At 39.5% G+C, this 17418-nt stretch overlaps 1 protein-coding gene across 1 annotated transcript in view; it reads left to right on the top strand.

Moving 5' to 3' along the window:
• The window catches only part of camk1b (calcium/calmodulin-dependent protein kinase Ib), a 42924-nt gene that overhangs the window by 9136 nt on the left and 16370 nt on the right, over window positions 1-17418 (top strand). The window contains exon 3 of the mRNA XM_017450340.3: window positions 14978-15109. Coding sequence (XP_017305829.1) covers window positions 14978-15109 — 132 coding nt within the window. The remainder of the gene's footprint in view (window positions 1-14977; window positions 15110-17418) is intronic.

Below are 17418 nucleotides of genomic sequence, written 5' to 3'. Positions count from 1 at the left end.
GTTGGTGAAAGATTTCCATTGAACTTTGTACCATTTCTCTGAAAAGGTCTGATTTTCAGTCCAAGACATCAGTTCCTGGTTACATTGCAAGCCTAGGCATGCGTGCAGCCTTGCAACCTCGCAAGCTCACCTCGGACCATGTTTAAGGGTTTTCCGGCCCTCCTCCTGTCCAGGCACAGTGAGGAAAGCATCGCCAGCTCTCCCCGCCTCGCTTAGCTCCGAGTTCACCGTGGGCTGGTTGTCTTGGCAACTGGAGCAGACACTTTCCATATGGACTAAAACAGTTGCTATGGAAACAAAGTTTTATTTTCTATTAATAATCTCGTCGATGAATGTGTGAGCATTTGTGAGGCTCCGTTTAATCTCGCCGAAAGGATTTTGTTTTTTTATTTTGTAATGATTTTTGTTCTGTACTGTCAGATAGATAGGGGCAGTTTCCAGGAAACCCCTCTGACATTTTACACACACATGTAGCTTCACATTCACAGGAACCTTTATAGTTCCAGGTTCCTCATTTACTCACACTTCTTCATTTTTATGTCCTTGATCATTTATATGGAATGGAGCAAATTATAAGAGTTGGAACTCAGTGGTCTGACCTTACAGAAGGTTGAGTTCAAATCACAAGTTGTTTTGTTCGGATAAAACATCGACCAAATAAATAAATGTAAATGAAATGGTGACCTTAGAGAAAATTGACCTCTTTCTTTCGTCCCAAGTTCGCTCTCAAAAAAGCTACCAAACTGGGGTTTCAAGTAACAAATGCATGCCACTGGGGTGGTCCCACAGGGGTGACTTTTGTACATTAAGTTAGACTATAAAAGCAGAGCTTTATTAAGGTACATATTGGGGCCTTCACATGGACATTGAACTTCGGGAACAAAAATCTTCATGGCCAGTACCTTTTTTCTGACTGTGCATTAAGCAGACTTAAACCGAAGTCTGTCCTCTCATGTCCTCTCATGTCTACTCACCTCCAAAGCAATAGATAACTCAATACTCCTTAATAGTGTTGCGAGGCTCCAGGTTTCCTCCGCTGTATTCTAATTCATATTAATGTGGCGCGTCATCCCTTTACACATTCATTAAATTTCAAATGGAGTCTCTTGTTCATCCCACACTGCTTTCATTACAGAAACAAGGATTGTTTTTTTTTTGTGACATGTTATGACTGGCTGCATATGACTTTCCATTTCTCCAAAAGAACACTTTGCTTGGAGGAAGCCAAAGTGGTATGTCATTGCAGTTTGCAAATTGCTTAAATGGAAGGATGTGTGTGTGTGTGGCAAGGATGGCAAGAAAAGTCTTGCTTAAGGTGACATGGCTGTTCTCATGATATGTTTAGTTTGTGGGTGGCTCCTGTGTACCATTCTATTAAAGCACACTTAGATAAACTTCACTCAACTATAAAATGTAAACTCTTGTAAACTTATTTGATAAGTTTCTACAAGATCCTCCTAACTCCAGCTCCTGGATAGAGTTATGACACCACTATTAAACAAACTCAGCTTATCAGGATCATAATGACTCTCTTGAGTAAATGTTTGGGAAAGTAAACTATTGTGGACGATCTTGTGTCAACCAGACTTTCTTTCTTTCTTTCTTTTTTTTTCTCGCCCCCAGAGTTGTTTAGAGATGACTTAACAAATGTGCTTTTGTCCTTTAGGGACTGCATTGTCCAAAGGCAGTGGGATGTGTGGCTCTGTTTCTGGGTTTCTTGACTCCCAGCTCCTGTAATTAAAACAGAAAATAATTAATGAGTGCCAGCACTGCCTTGGAGAGTAGCAAAATCTCTCTGTTTTCTCTCTCGGTCATTAATGCAGACTGATCTGGTCTTCATCAGCATCATTAGAGAAACAAACCCACTCAATCTAACTCTCACTGATCCTATATTCCACTGCATATGCATTTTTATGTATAATTCGTTAGACAGATGGCATTAGAATCACTAACCCACAGCACTGAGTCTAAAAATGTATTTGCAGATCATTCCTTTTATTTGAAATATTTCTTTAAGAGGCTTAATCGACAATTAATTATTGCTTCTGTTGGCTGTCTGTGGTCAAGGGATGACAAGGTTCTGACAAACTGTAATCATGATGTAAGATTGTGTAAGACCTGCATTGAGATGCTGCCGCAAGACCTCTTATTCAACCTCAGAATATCTGAGATTTCTCTCCTCAAAGACAGTCTCCACAAACCGAAATGCAATGAGACTGTTGTTCAGGAACCAGTTTGATCCGCTACCGATTGTCTATGATCTCTACTGTTTATTTAGCTAGTGTGACCAGCAGATTGCTTTTCTTCACTGTGCCACGCCGGTCTGGATCGGTTAATGAACCCCCTAGAGTAACACAGTGACACGGCGTGATCCATGGCAGTTCCCAGCATGCTTTGCAGATGATGGTTGGCAGGGGTCAGGACTGGAATGATTTGAAAATCAATATGGAGTATGGATCTGCTCCTTTCTGCGTGGCTTTTGTTGTATGCTGTGCTGGTGATAATGGCGTGACCTGTTTTCCATTTCACAAAGCTAGGTTAGGTAGTTCTTTTCATTTTGAGTAATTGTGGTGGAGGTCCACCCATTTCTGTCTGATCTGTGTTGCCTTGACAGTGTCACTTATATTTTCTAGATACACCATCCAGCCCCCCTTTTTTGTTATCTGTCATGCATATCGACTCCTAAACATTCATACATAAAAGAAAAAAAGATTGAACATTTTATCTTTGTAATGTAAGTAATGGAATTTTCTAGGATTTTCCAAAGACCGAATGTAGAGTAATAGTACTGCTAGAATTGTTTGTTGATTTACTGTGAAAGAATTTGACCCTATAAGTTATTATGCAAATTTATCCCTGGACCAATAAATGTTGTAGATATAACCCTTCTCACCCCCCCACCCCAAATAAATAACAAGTTCTGCTTTCCGTTCCCTTTGTGGCTTTGAGTCTCTGGCTGATAATCCTGTTGCTGATTGCAGTAGCTCATAAACTTTATCGGAAATTCACATAAAATGTAGCAAATTATCTAGCTGTAAATATAGGCTAATACAAATGTTCAAGAATCGTATCATGTCCTGAAAGCCCAGTTCAAAAACATCTCACCTTGGTGGATTTTCTATCTACAACGTTATCTCCATAGCTATAACACCCACTGAAGTGTCAAAGGCTATAAACTCTTCTGTCTGCTCTGGCTGGGTTTCCTTACTTCCTGCCAAGTACTCAGCTTTTATTGCCTTAAATATAAATTTATAGCTTGAGATGATAAACCGTGAGTGAAGTATAGGGAAGTGTTTTCCTTATTATAATCATACTAATCATAGTACTTCATTTTAAGAAGTTATGTGATCTTATCTTACCATCATGTGTGAATCAGTGGGTGGAGGTGTAATGTTGTGGTCAGTTTGGTTTCAAGACTGAAAGGTGTACTGTTTTTTTTTCATGGTCTTATTGACCTCATTTCCTGGACTGGCTTGTTCATCGGAACATAAATACCACAGTCAGGCTAGCAAACACTAAGAATATAAAGAACTGACTGAAGGTGCGATCTCTTAATGATTAGATATCTGAGCTAATCTAGGTCTTTGTTTATTTAAACAGCTATTGAATTAGCTATATGTAATTATACAAGCAACGGGACTGGGTGGCAATCATCTCTGAAGTCACGCTAGTTTTCTGTAAAACAATATTTATGAATCTTTTGTGCTTTCCTCGAAAATTGTGAATCACGTTTTGCAGTTGAATTAAATATGAAATTGAGCTTGAATTCCAAAATTTGAATTCGTATGCTGTTAGAAACAGTTTTAAAATGAACACGTGTACCAAAAAAAAAAAAAGAAAAAAAAAATTATTTGTGTCAAGTTCAGATTTGAATTTAGTTCCGAGCACTTTGGAAAAGCAAACCAGCATATTTGTGCATTTGAAACGGAATTAATTAATGAATTGAATTAAAAATGCATTGTTATTCATTTGAATTTCGTACGTGTGAATATTTGTTGAGTTTTAAAGCATTACGTACAAATTTAAGCTACGGATTACAGACTCAAATCGATTCAACTACAACCTCTTCATGTTACTTCATATACAAATTCTAAATAACCCATTTAAACCTAGAACTACAAAATTTAAGAAAGCTTTTCATAATCTTAACATCCAGAGCAGTTTGTAACAGTAACATTGCAATTAGATGTACACACACACAAAAAAAAAATATTTTTTGTATGTTATACAAAATACGATATATTTTCCTATTGGGATATATGAAAATTATTATCTGAGGGAGTCTTCAGTGTCAGCACTTTTCTGTTTTTTTTTTTTCATCTTGTTTACTTCAGGAGAGAGAGAGAAAAAAAAGAAGTGCTGGAAGACTATTTATAGCTGTTAACATATAAGTGATAACAGGAACTAATTTGTTTCAGATGCTCCACAATATAAAATGTAACAACAAAATGTTCTAGAAAATAATTAACTCCGCTGTGGTAAAAGTATGTCATGCCATGTCATGTCAGCCACATGACACCACTCCACCACAACTACACGACATTGATTATTTTCCTAGAACATGTCCCGTCGTGTTTTATGCCATACTCAAGTGTGTAATATTTTGTTGTCTTTCCAGAAATGACACTTCCCTTTTAGAGTCTCATAAAGACTCAGTTCTAAGCGGAAGCTTAACCAGGCAGGCCACAGTGTTGTGGTTAAACAGTACTGGTGTGCTTGGCTGTGAAAGTCTGTCTCTCATGGTTAACGTTTCTGATCCTGTTAGTGTCTGTACTGTGGAAAAGGGGAGCACAGAAGAGTATTATGTTACTTCAGTGGTTCTGAAGGTCTTATTTCACAGAGCTCTGTGGGCTGGACAGGATCACGGATGTGCATAAAGACCCTGCTCATGAATATTAAAAGAACATAATGGTTTATTAAATTATGTTTAGAGGTGGAAATAACGTGGCGTTTAGCTGCAGCCTGTATATAATATGCTATTAGCTTATCATGCACAAGTGCATGAGATACAGCAGAAGATACAAGGTACTAGAGTGTGTTTGACTGTGTGGTTGTATGGATGGATGGTTAAATTATACATAGAGACACCTCCCTGTGTTTACCAGGCTGCTAGAGACACCTGCTCCCTCCTCACTCACGCCCGCACCTACCATGCATACACCTACCTCCTGCTCACACCTCCACTAGAACGACAAATTAAAACAAATGAAACACTTCTCACACACAAAAACACCTCAGTGCCTATATACGCTCTTAGTTACAATTGTTACTTGCTTTTTTATCCTGGGATTTAAACCTACAACCTTATGCATGGTGCATATGCAAGCCAGTCGAACCATGCCGGCGTGCTTCTTCAGTCTAGAACCTTAGGATGAATACGATTTTTCTGTATAACATTTAAAGCAACGTTACGTGTGCTTTATAGGCATGATTTCCACCAGTGTCGAGAAGATTGTGGAACCTTAATATTGGCTGGTTTTAGATCAAACGTTGATTTGAGTTCACAGGAATTATATCATCTATATTAACTTCAGAATTAGACTCTTAATTGTGACTTAAAGTCTGAAACTTTTTTTTTGCCTGAGTTTCTGTAGAAACGCCTACAATCCTTTTGGGGATACAGATTTTGTGGGTGGAAACACGGTGGAAAAAGTAGTTTAGAAAGTGAAAGTGTTACACACACACACACACACACACACACACACACACACACACATACATTCTGTATAGTGTGATTGGTACCACATGAGATTACTTGACCCCAGCTAGACAAGAGAAGGGGTGAATTTAAAATGGCCCTTGACTGAAGATGTAGTGCACTATTACAGTGTAATGTATTTGTTGTTACACTTATAGCTTATCGTTTTGGATAGCTCTGATACGTTATAATGTAGTTAGGCATGCTCCGTGCCAAATCTTGACGAATGTTTGATCAGCTGTGTTTGTTTACAGGATCACTTCATGTTTTGCTACAGGATGTTTCTTGGGGATCAGTCGGTTTTGGCCCGTGTGTGATCAGCCATAGACACAACAACTAGTGACCAGAAGCAGATTTACATTTACATTACAAGTACATTTTCAAATATTTGAAATTTGCCCTCTCACAAAGAGTTCCGTTCAGAGTTTACTCCATTTTGAAAGATAATGTTACTGTATACTCCGGTTTCCTCCACCCAGTCCAAAGACATGCATGCTAGGCTGATTGGCATGTCCAAAGTGTCTGTAGTGTATGAATTGTTGTGTGAATGTGTATATGATTGTGCCCTGTGATGGATTGGCACCCCGTCCAGGGTGTACCCCGCCTTGTGCCCGACGCTCCATGGGATAGGCTCCAGGTTCCCCACGACCCAGTAGGATAATCGGTATAGAAGATGGATGGATGGATGTTGTATAATTAATTGCTTTTAATTGTTTGAAAAGCATGACCTTGTCTTCGATTATCCTCTCTGCTGATTGGATGTTGGGTTGTAGCCAGAGTTTGTACTGTACAATGGATAATCTGGGCCAGACTGTTATGGACGAGGGAATAATGGACTCATTAATAAAAACGTAACACTGGCGTAATATTAGCTGGGGTAGATTGTGTATTCACAATTGCTCCAGAAAATAAATTCTCTGCTGAGCATTTTTTGGCATAGAGGTTGATGTTGTACTGCCAGGTGAAGTCCTAGGAGCTGAATGGTCCCCGAGGAAAATGAGAAAAATAAATGGGCAGTAACTAACTGTAAACTGAAATTGAAAGAACACTGGACTAAAAATTTTAAACTAAGCGTTGCAATTCTGTGTACTTTCTTGCTTTTGAATGAAATCTAATAACAAAAATATAAATGACAATCCACCTATTGGCATGTCTTTGAGAGGTGGCAGGAAACCTTTGAACACAAAGGAAACCCACGTAAACACATGCAGAGTACTACACAATAACCTGAGGTTAGGATCATATGATGAAACCTGGAGCTGTGATGCATTGTTGCACCACCGTGCCACCCAACAGCATGGGTTGTAAAACAGAATTCCCACATTAGTATCTGGTGTTACTATCATTTGCCTGTCGCAATGCAACACATCTCCTTGGAGGTATAACATTATTTTAAACCATGCAAATTTTTTGGACAGGTAATTTCAATAAGCTTGTTTACATTTTGTCCTGAACATGTAGCCAATCTTTATTTGATGGTAAATATATTATCAATAGGCCTTATACATACTGTAGCTGCTGCGTACTGACGGATGTGGCGTAGAGGTTTTTCACTTACCACTGGTGGGGTTTTACTGAAAAAGTCTGCAGTGAATTTCCCACTGCCAAATTTTCCTAATGACATAGAAATGTCCAAGTCATAAACAAAGTATGATGCGCTGGGGTTTCAAAGTCAAGCACAGTAATATTGAAATTATGGCTTGGGTGGTAGGTGGAAACACATGGTTCATGTCAGTATTGTGAGTGAAGACCACCAACATTACTCACAGTTTAAAGTAGAAAAAGAATTTAAAGGACAAGAAAGATACAAAGCTGTACAGAAGAGAGATCAGTTTTTTTTTTTTTATGTTGTTGTGTTGGTTGTTGGTTGGTAGTGTTCGTTGTGCTGTTTGTTGGTTGGTTGTTATTGGTGATAGTGTTTGTTAATTTGGTTGATGTTTGTTGTTTATTGGTTGTTAGTTTTTGGTTTGTTTGTTGGTAGTCATGTTTATTGGTTGTTGGAGATTGCTGGTTGGTGTTTGATGTTAGTAGTAATAATTGTAGTATTTGGATGCTTATGGCTAATTTTAATCATTAATCACTTTGGTCGTTTTTTTTTAACAGTGGTAGCTCAGTGTTTAAGCTTAAGTGTTTGTTAAAGAGTAAAGATCAACGGCTCAGAACCAGCTTGTTTTGTAATCAGCTTTCTTGACTTGTTTTTATTGTCTGCATTTCATTTAATGCCTCCTGTTTTTACCACTTAGTGTTCGAGCAGCCCTTCAAATTGTGACAGGGATTCACTATCACTTGAAGTGAAGTTTGTTAGATTTACTAGCCCTTGGTTAGCGGAGGGATTAGCTGTAGACTTCAAGAGAACTTGTGCAGACGGTGTTGCAAGCTGATGCAATTTCCTTTCCAAAACTGCCAAAAGTGTGGAATTGGGTTTTATGTACCGAATAATCCATATATACACGTTGGCTGACTCAACCTTGTTTACTCCTTGTTTACTTGTTACACCTTCTTTCTCACCGAACAAGGACACTTGTTTCACATGGATGATGCATAACTCCCAGCCATGAGAGGACCTTGACGAATTGGAATGCAAGGCCTGAGATTGTATTGCAGAGATTTCTAATGGATAATTAGTGGTATGCACTTTTTACAAGTGTTTCCTGCATTTGTTTGTTTGTCCATTAGCCAACCATTTACCATAAAGCTCGATTGGTTCTCTCGTTCTTGAAAAGTGGGGTGAGATAGTACTAAGCAGTGAGCAAGAATGCTCAAATCTCACAGCACCATCTCTGAATGTTTCCTTTGTTGCATAGTGCAGTATTTTTTGGCTCCAGAACTGCCTCTGTGAATTGTGTTCCTCCGTTGCTTTGCTTTGAAGTTGATGGCTCTTGTCTGGGGGGACATTGGAAATGCACATTGCTGTGGTGGGATGTGGATACAACCATTCCCTTCATTTCTTCATCTGGCTAAAGAAAATGCACCTTTGTGTCTTCGTTTTGGATATGCGGCCATCTATACAACTGCAATTACTACTGCAAAGCCATTAAGAAACAATTTAGATCTCAGATCGGTTTAAGAGCAGACTCAAAGAGTTTTGAGTGGGTGGAATCTGGTATGCCTGTATAACAGTGAGTCCTGTTAAATGAGGCTTTGCACAGTTTCAGAACTGGTCCCAAGTCAGTAGGAATACAGCTGTCCAATTTGAAGAAAGGATGTTATGTTTCTGAAGGCGTTAGGTGAATAACCTGGACTGAAATCTCTGGCACACTTCATTCAGAGAGGTTACTGAGTGTATACACATGTGGGAGGTGCTTTCTGTGTATTGTATTACTGAATAGCTTGCCTTTGCTTGAATAAATGCCTTAGCGACCAGATCACATTAAATTCACAACATCTACTTCAAAAACAGAATGCATTTCTATGTGTCATTTTTTATTTCATTTGAGTTTCATAAATTCCTGTCTGGCACCCAAATGCTGTTTGAGCTTCTACATGCACGCTTCCAGGCCTCGCTGGTGTTCCAGCTGCTAAAAGAATAATGAATAGAAGATGAGAGATTGAATAAGAATGCTAATCCTGTTCAGTTTAGAGGAGAGTAGCCAGAGAGATTGGAAAGGTAGGAGAGGAGGAGAGGTTTGGAGAAGATTTGGATTTGGAGAAGGTATTTAGTAATACAGGGATCTTTAAATATATTCCACTATTTAGACCAGAAGATTTCTGGTGGAAAAACTGACCTGATGTTGACTTTCCCTCTCCTCATGTTTAAAAAAAAAAATGCTCAAGCCAGCGAGCTGAGAAACAAATGGCCGGCTCAGCTCTACTATCCTGATGGAAAGAAGCTTATCAGAGTTTGTGCTAACTGACTAAATTTATCCTGCTTATGCATCAGTCGTTTTTGGCTGGCTGCACTATAATCTCCACTTCTGCACATCATTGCTGGCTGTGGACATAATGTGCAGAATTTATTCCATTCACTTCTTTTAGTTTAGTCTACAAGTTGATTTGCTGATGAAACCTTCTCCCATTTCTCCCACAAGTGGTGATCCGAAGAAGTAGAAACATTCAGTTTTCTTTAACAACAAATACATCCACTATATCTTTTCGTTTCAGTTTATTTATATGACATCTTGGCTTATGCCTAGGCTACAATGCAAGATTCGTACAATTCTAACCAATGTGGAAAATGTGAGAGACTCCATATATGATTTATCACAATTCTGGATTATCGTTCAGATGTTATAAAGCGTTATATAGAGTAACAGTGTTTAGAATCCTTCTACAGAAGGTGTGTCCAAACTTTTAACTGATACTGCATGTAAGGAATATAACTGTGTGCTAATGTGTGGTGTGATGCAGGGTTTTATATATATATATATATATAAACACCCTTGTTGCAAAGTCCTGAAACTGGAGACTCCTTCCAAAAATGCTGAATAAACATCTCCTTACAGAAAGTTTTTAATACAAACAACACATATGTAAAAATGTTTATTACTAGACAAAGATTATCTGGTGTCCCTATGTAAGACGTTGCTATAGAAACAATAATAATATATTAGAACAAGAGCATTCATATAAACCTGTCTTGCACTACTGTGAGAGAATTAATCAATTAATCTTCTGACCAATCAAATTCAACAGCACTGTGGTAGGGAAAATAACAGCTTTTGCTGAAGGGAGGATGCTTCTGTGTGAGCAATGAGAGCTACATCTGGTAAATGTAGGAAATGTCGTCACCTCCGACAGCCCTGTAGGACGGTCTTACTGTATGTCCAGCTGCTCTGCTTCTGCTAAATGAATCTTTCTTTCCGCTTGTAACCTCTGTGGAATTCCTAGCTTGACTCTTTTCAGTCCCAGGAGCTGCATCCATCAGTCTCAACGACGGAACAGAGATTTTTTTCATAGATTAGAAATACCGTTTCAGTACTACGTGTTACTACGTGTTAGTGTGGCTGACGCTTAAGTGTAACTTCTGGAATATAATGAATAATGCTAAGAAGCAGATGATCCCCTTGACACATTCTCAGGAATGGCAGGGTTGGAAAGATCTGACCAATCGCAGATTGGTTGTACGTGTTAAGTGGTATACGAGATGACTAATCCCAGGTGTTCACATGGCTTGAGAGGCTCCAGGCATTCCTGCTGACGGAGGAGCAGTACAGTATCAACTAGTCATAGAAATGAAAGTAATTATTATCTGCAGGATTTATCGTGTACGAGTGCCATTCAACATCCCTTCAACATGCATGTGTGTGTGTGTATGTGTGTCTATGACATGCTTCGTGATGGAGTGCAGCTCATTTAAGAGGCAATAAGAGTGCATCGTGTTTGCCGGAGGTTGCCGTTAGCAACAGGGTCTGGACACCAACTCTGCACAAAAATAGGCATTAACCTTTTTAAAATGAAAGTGTTTTTTTTTTTCTTCAGCTCCTCTATACACATTTTCCTTCCCTGTTTGTGCTTCAGGACGCTCTCCATCCAACACATCTGGCTATGTTTGGCTAAAATGGGCTTTTCTAGAGATTCCACCATGACACTCGAGAGACCACACACTTTCATTATGTTTCACTGAATACATGTATACGGCATGTATTATTCACTCATACATACACAGCGTGCTTTCACACTTACTCTGTAACTGTTTATAACTAGTTGGTGTGTTTATATAGGTAACAAAATAGAAAATTAAAACTGACCCCACTTTCTCCATTTATCAGTAACGGAGAGCTGTGAACTGGCCGATATCCAATAATGAGCCGAAACTGACATTTGAAACAGCTTGTGAAATTCTTTTCTGCTGGCAAGTCATGTGAAACCCCAGTAGCATGTTGATACACGAACGGACGAACGACTAGGACAAAACGCAAACTAAAAAAATCTTCTTGAATAGAATTAAATGTAGATTTATTTTCCCAATGCAAAATTTACGTGAATAAAGTATTTGCTGAAACTAGTGACTGGCAGGAAGAGAGTATGTGGCCTTTTCAAGGACTGTACACAGTAACTGTGTGTTCATGCATTCCTCTCTCCAAAGAGCAGACACCAAAAATAACTCCACAACCTTCAACCTGTTCCCAGAACTCAACTAGTGTATTACCATATTAACCAAATGAACCATTATTACTAAACCTAAAAACATATATTACACACAAAAACAAGTATGCTTAACAACAAACTTTATTTAGAAATGAAAAATGGGGGACACCCTGGACAGGGTGCCAACACATTGCAGGGCACAATCGCACACACATTCACACTATGGACAATTTAGAGATGCCAAATCAACCTTTGGACTGGGGGAGGAAACTGGAGTACCCAGAGGAAACCGAAGCATGTGGAGAACATGCAAGCTCTGTGCACACAATGTTGAGACGGGAATCCAACCCCCAATCCTGGAGGTGCGAGGCAAACCGCTAAGCCCCTGAATCAGATGTACACTGAATCAAATTCGAATCGAACTGAGGTGCGTAGAGATTCAAACCCCTTTATGGTGCTCTGCTCTTCAAGCTAATAGGATTTCACCTGAAATGAACCTTTCACACGGTTGAAGGTCTTCCTCTCCTGTTTTGTTTACCTCACATACACTCCGATCCTCGTGACTGAACCGGTTTGTTTAACTAGCTCACACACACAGCTTAATCTAATGTTTAGTCTGATCAGTATGACACTGCTTTTGTGTGTGTGTGTGTGTGCGTGTGTGCGTGCAAAGTGCAGTGTGTCCAGCCGGATGTGGGTCTGAGTGCCATAATCACATCCTGTTAAGCAATTAGGATAGTTCTCTCTCTCTCTCTCTCTCTCTCTCTCTCTCTCTCTCTCTCTCTCTCTCTCTCTCTCACACACACACACACACACACACACACACACAGCCTGATCTTTGTCTGTTCCCTGTTCAAATAGAGAGCAGGATGGATCGTTTGCTCATGGTATCAGTGTTCAAATTAAGTATTGCGGAATGTTTGGTGTTCAGATGTGTGATAAGCTGCCTTCCTTGAACTTCAATTAGAAAAAAAAACAACACTCGTTAGAAACTGACTGTCACATTTTAAGCTACGAATAATGTGACGTTTCTTGTATTATATCCCAAGACTTTACCTTAATCTAGAACTAACTTGTATATCAAAAAAACATTTTAAGAAGCTGCACTAACATCCGCTTTCTGTAGGGCTGCTAGCAGAAATGGAAATTAGAAGGAATTATAAGGTTTAGGCACAAAATTGAGCTACGACGTTCCTTTATCTTTCAAAACAGAACAAAAATAACAACAAAAAAAAGAGATTTTCCAGGTATGAAAAAAAAAGGGATCAGGATCAGGAATGCAGACTGTAGCAAAGACTTAAGCTAAGGGAAATGGGGAAATAAAGATTCCTGGCACATTTCTCTTAGAAAAACTGAATTTAGCAGGAGTGTTATACTCCAGGGAAAAAATCTGGTCATATATAGGAAGTTCTATTCAATGTATTTTGGTAAAAGTACCATGGTTTCATTATGATCATTATGGTGTAATATATTCTCAATTCACCTACATATACTATGCACTAAAAGTCCGTACTCTTTTTGTAAAGAAAAAGTACATACTTTTGAGGGTTTAAAAATAGAGTATGCAAGTAACGGAACATACTAACACGTCATGTAACGGAAGACAAGGTTGTTGCCTAGTTACACACATTGTCACCGTAAAACAAACACCTCATTGCATTTCACCTTTTCTTCATTCATTATTCCTTATAGAATTTAATCGACCGTTCCCTTGATTTATTTTTCCACATTTCATTTAGACCTGTCTAAAAGTCAGCGAAGCAAACCATCACGAAGGTCCTCCTCCCAAGGAGGAGCGCAAGGAGTCATGGGGAATATTAACTGAAAAAGTGTCCACAGATCCACACTTCAAAAATCTACCAGAAATAGTAGACCATCCAGGTATCTTTGGATGCTGAGTTCAACATACTACGATTTGGGACACGTTAATAGTAATCTCGGTGTCATGTATCGAGGGTTCAGGATGCATGCAGTCGCAGTTAAGAGCTTTATTGGAGAGCATATACACAGGCTTGAGCAGGTAAGGTAGACATCAAGGTCAAGGCAAAAACAGAATCATAACCAGAATAACAACACGATAAGAAAGCCTTGGTAACCATCAGCGACTATGGCAACTGAGCGTATTACTTCACCAATCAGCAGTCTATTATATAGTGTGGTGTGATTGGGAGCAGGCGTGTCTGATTAGTCTTCAGGAGAGGGTGTCGTGTCTGTGTGTTAGTTTGGGAGTTGTATTCGTCTGCCATGTTTGTAGCTTGTAGTGCATTCTGGGAAATGGAGTCGCTAGTTTGCCGTGACGTGACACTCAGATACTGTTTAGGATGGATAGAAGGCGTATTCTAGAAGAAGAAGAAGAAGAAGAAGAAACGTGACTAAAAGAAGAAATAATAAAACAGAGGTTAAAAAATATATATTAAACAGAAGAAATCGTGAAAATTTTTTTTTAATAAAAACTATATGCGTAAAAATAGTCTGCCACTTCATCCAGATCTTTTCTTGATGACGTTTTCCTTATTGTATGTAGTTGAATTTAATATCTGTAAATAAAAAATATTTCAATAATCCATCAGTCTTATCTTATTTTCTGTTTTTGCATAGGTGTTATGATATGAAAAGGACTTAAATAAGTCACTTCGTCTATATTTTATGTTGTGTTGTAATCCACCACTCCATTCAAAAATGCCACTGGAATTCTAATTAAAAGTTGCACTTCCTGTTTTCTTCAGCCTGCTCGTCTGTTCGCACATCTGCATTAGTGTACGAGTCTCACCCACACGCCTGTCTTTAAGTGAGCCATTATGTTGAGACAAACCCTTGGGGGAACACATAGAGAGAGAGGAAAAACATTATCTAAGAGCCGATATTTCTCTGGAACTCCTCAGACGTGTGTAAACAAAAGCAGCAAATTCTTGGAAGTGGTTTGAGCTTTCAGGTCAGGGGTTGTATCCTCCCGTAGTCGCTGCTGAATCTGCGTTAATATGGTTGAATTGCTAATAGAACCAGGAGCTACTGCAGTTCAGCCTAATGATTAACATTCAGCATAAAAGAGTTTCAATAAACCTGCAGTATTTCAAATGTGTCTTGTTTATTCTTAGTTTGAGGACATATATATTAACTTGGTGTGTGTCTGTGTATGTGTCTCTCTCTCTCTCTCTCTCTCTCTCTCTCTCTCTCTCTCTCTCTCTCTCTCTCTCTCTCTCTCTCTCTCTCTCTCTCTCTCTTTGTCTCTCTCTTTGTGTATGTGTGTTGCAGGGGTGCGTTCTCTGAGGTCGTCCTAGCCGAGGAAAAGCGGACGAGGAGGCTGGTGGCGATAAAGTGTATTCCGAAGAAAGCACTGGAAGGGAAAGAGAACAGCATTGAGAATGAAATTGCCGTTCTTCACAAGTGAGTAACTATTTTAAATCATACTGCTCTTACACATACACACACACAGATTTATTCCATCCCACACACACATGGACCCCATACACATTTACGCATACAAACTCACACTCGCACTCACACTTGCATTTGCCTGCAGTCTCACACTCGCACCCTTTCTCATGTCCTCACATGTTATGTCTCTGAGCTTGCTGTGTATTTGATTATTTAAAATTATTATGTAGATTAAACAGGAGGCACGGTGGCTCACACCTCCAGGGTTGAGGGTTCGAGTCCCACCGCGGCCCTGTGTGTGCATGTTCTCCCCATGCTTCGAGTGCTTCCTTCGGGCACTCCGGTTACCTCCCCCAGTCCAAAGAAGTGTACTGTAGACTGATTTGTCATGTCCAAACGTATCCGTAGTGTATGAATGGTAGTGTGAATGTGTGTGTGTGTGATTGTGCCCTGCAATGAATTAGCAGCCTGTCCAGGATGTCCGCTGCCTTGTGCCCCATGCCCACTGGGATAGGCTCCAGGTTCCCCGTGACCCAGTAAGGATAAGCGGTACAGAAAATGAATGGATGGATGGATTTAGATTAAACAAAAAAAACCTATTTATGCTGTTACAGATGCCAATATTCAACCACTGAAATGACTGCTCCATTATTTACAGTACAGTTACAGTTCAGTTAGTTGCATTGCACCGTGGGAGGTCAGGGAGGAAAGCCGCTGTCAAAAAGAGATCATGTCTGCCAATATTGTAATGCATGACCAAATTTGCTTTCGGTCCAACCAGCTGAACCCTGGAACATTTGGCTCAGTTACCGGATCCTCTGCAGAACACCACCATAAGCCAAAACAAACATTGATAACGACTTTATATGAAATTTGAAAATGCCAAAAAAAAAAGATACATGACAAAATTCATTAATAAAAAAAAACTAGTTATATTTTTTAATCGTTTAGTAGCTACAATTATGCACCAGTTAACTACTGTCACGAATTGAGTCGTGGGGAGGATGCAAGAGCAGTTTAGTGTTTTATTAAGAGCAGGTAATCCAAAGGGCAAGGCAAAAGACATAAACAAAGACAGGCAAAGGTCAGGCAAAGCACAACAAGAGAAGCTAGAAACAAGGTCAAAACCCGGAACCGAGAGCACAGGACAAAGTCTTGGTACGGTGAGAACAGCGTCTGAACAATGACACACGAGGGGTTTAAATACCAAACATAATCAACGGGAAAACTCAGAACAGCTGAGAACAATGATAACACATGAACACGTGTATATATATATATATATATATATATATATATATATATATATATATATATATATTATGATTCAGCACATATAAAATATATGTTGACAAAGTGCCAATGGTAGGTAAATTTGAGAAAAGATTTCTCTCATATGCACATGCACACGCCCACGCTCACTGATGTCACCATAGTTAAAGGATTTCCCATTTGCACCATCGGATTCACCAGGCGCTCCGGAAAACTACCGGCTCTGAAGGCGCTAAAGCTATTTTTAGGACGTGTATGCACGCGTTGCCTGGGTTACGGCTGCCACATTGACCCGGAGATCAGAGAGGGATGTGAACAAATGTGTGATAGAGGAACACCCCCCTTCCTTCTGCACAAATATACAAGGACATGCTTAGTGGAGCATTCGCTTAATTCACAGTCTTTATTGCTTTATTTTGATTTTTTATTTCCTTAGTCTCTCGTGTTTATAGCATCGACTCTCCAGATTGCAGCATCTCTTGAGGTGATGCTTCCGTTGGAACCTCGGAGTGATTCACAGGCACATCTGATATACACACTTATGTGCGTGCGCTTGTGGGGGCGAAATAAAGAGATCCAGTATTCTTTTGGAGAACATAATTCAGAATTTTATTTATTTTATTTTTTTTATGAATTTAAGAATATTACCATTGAGACACTCAAGGACAGTCAGTTCAGTTTAGAAAACAGGCGTTAGAAATCTCAATCTCTTGCTAGTTTCCAGCACAACGTGCTTAACCATATCGTCGAGAGAGTTCGAATCCCGACAATGCCACAGCCGTCCATGACTGCGAGCTAAATTGGCCATGGGAGGGATAGCATACTCTCGCTCCCCTATCAATCATAGCAACGCTATCCAGTGGGCATCTGTGAGCTCTTGTATGAGGAAGAGGGTGGAAAGAGCTTTCCTCTGAGCTGCCATGTGACACAGCATGAGCAGCATTGCGAAAAGATACAGTAGGCTGGCACCATGTGTCTCAGAGGAAGCTGTTGTATGATAGGGAAGAGCTGGGTGTTGGCTGGAAATTGCCAGGTGACCTAATTGC

Source organism: Ictalurus punctatus, chromosome 21, assembly GCF_001660625.3.
Source record: "Ictalurus punctatus breed USDA103 chromosome 21, Coco_2.0, whole genome shotgun sequence".
NCBI lineage: Eukaryota > Metazoa > Chordata > Actinopteri > Siluriformes > Ictaluridae > Ictalurus > Ictalurus punctatus.
The sequence above is the reverse complement of the archived record's forward strand: the minus strand, read 5'-3'. Positions and strand labels throughout refer to the sequence as shown.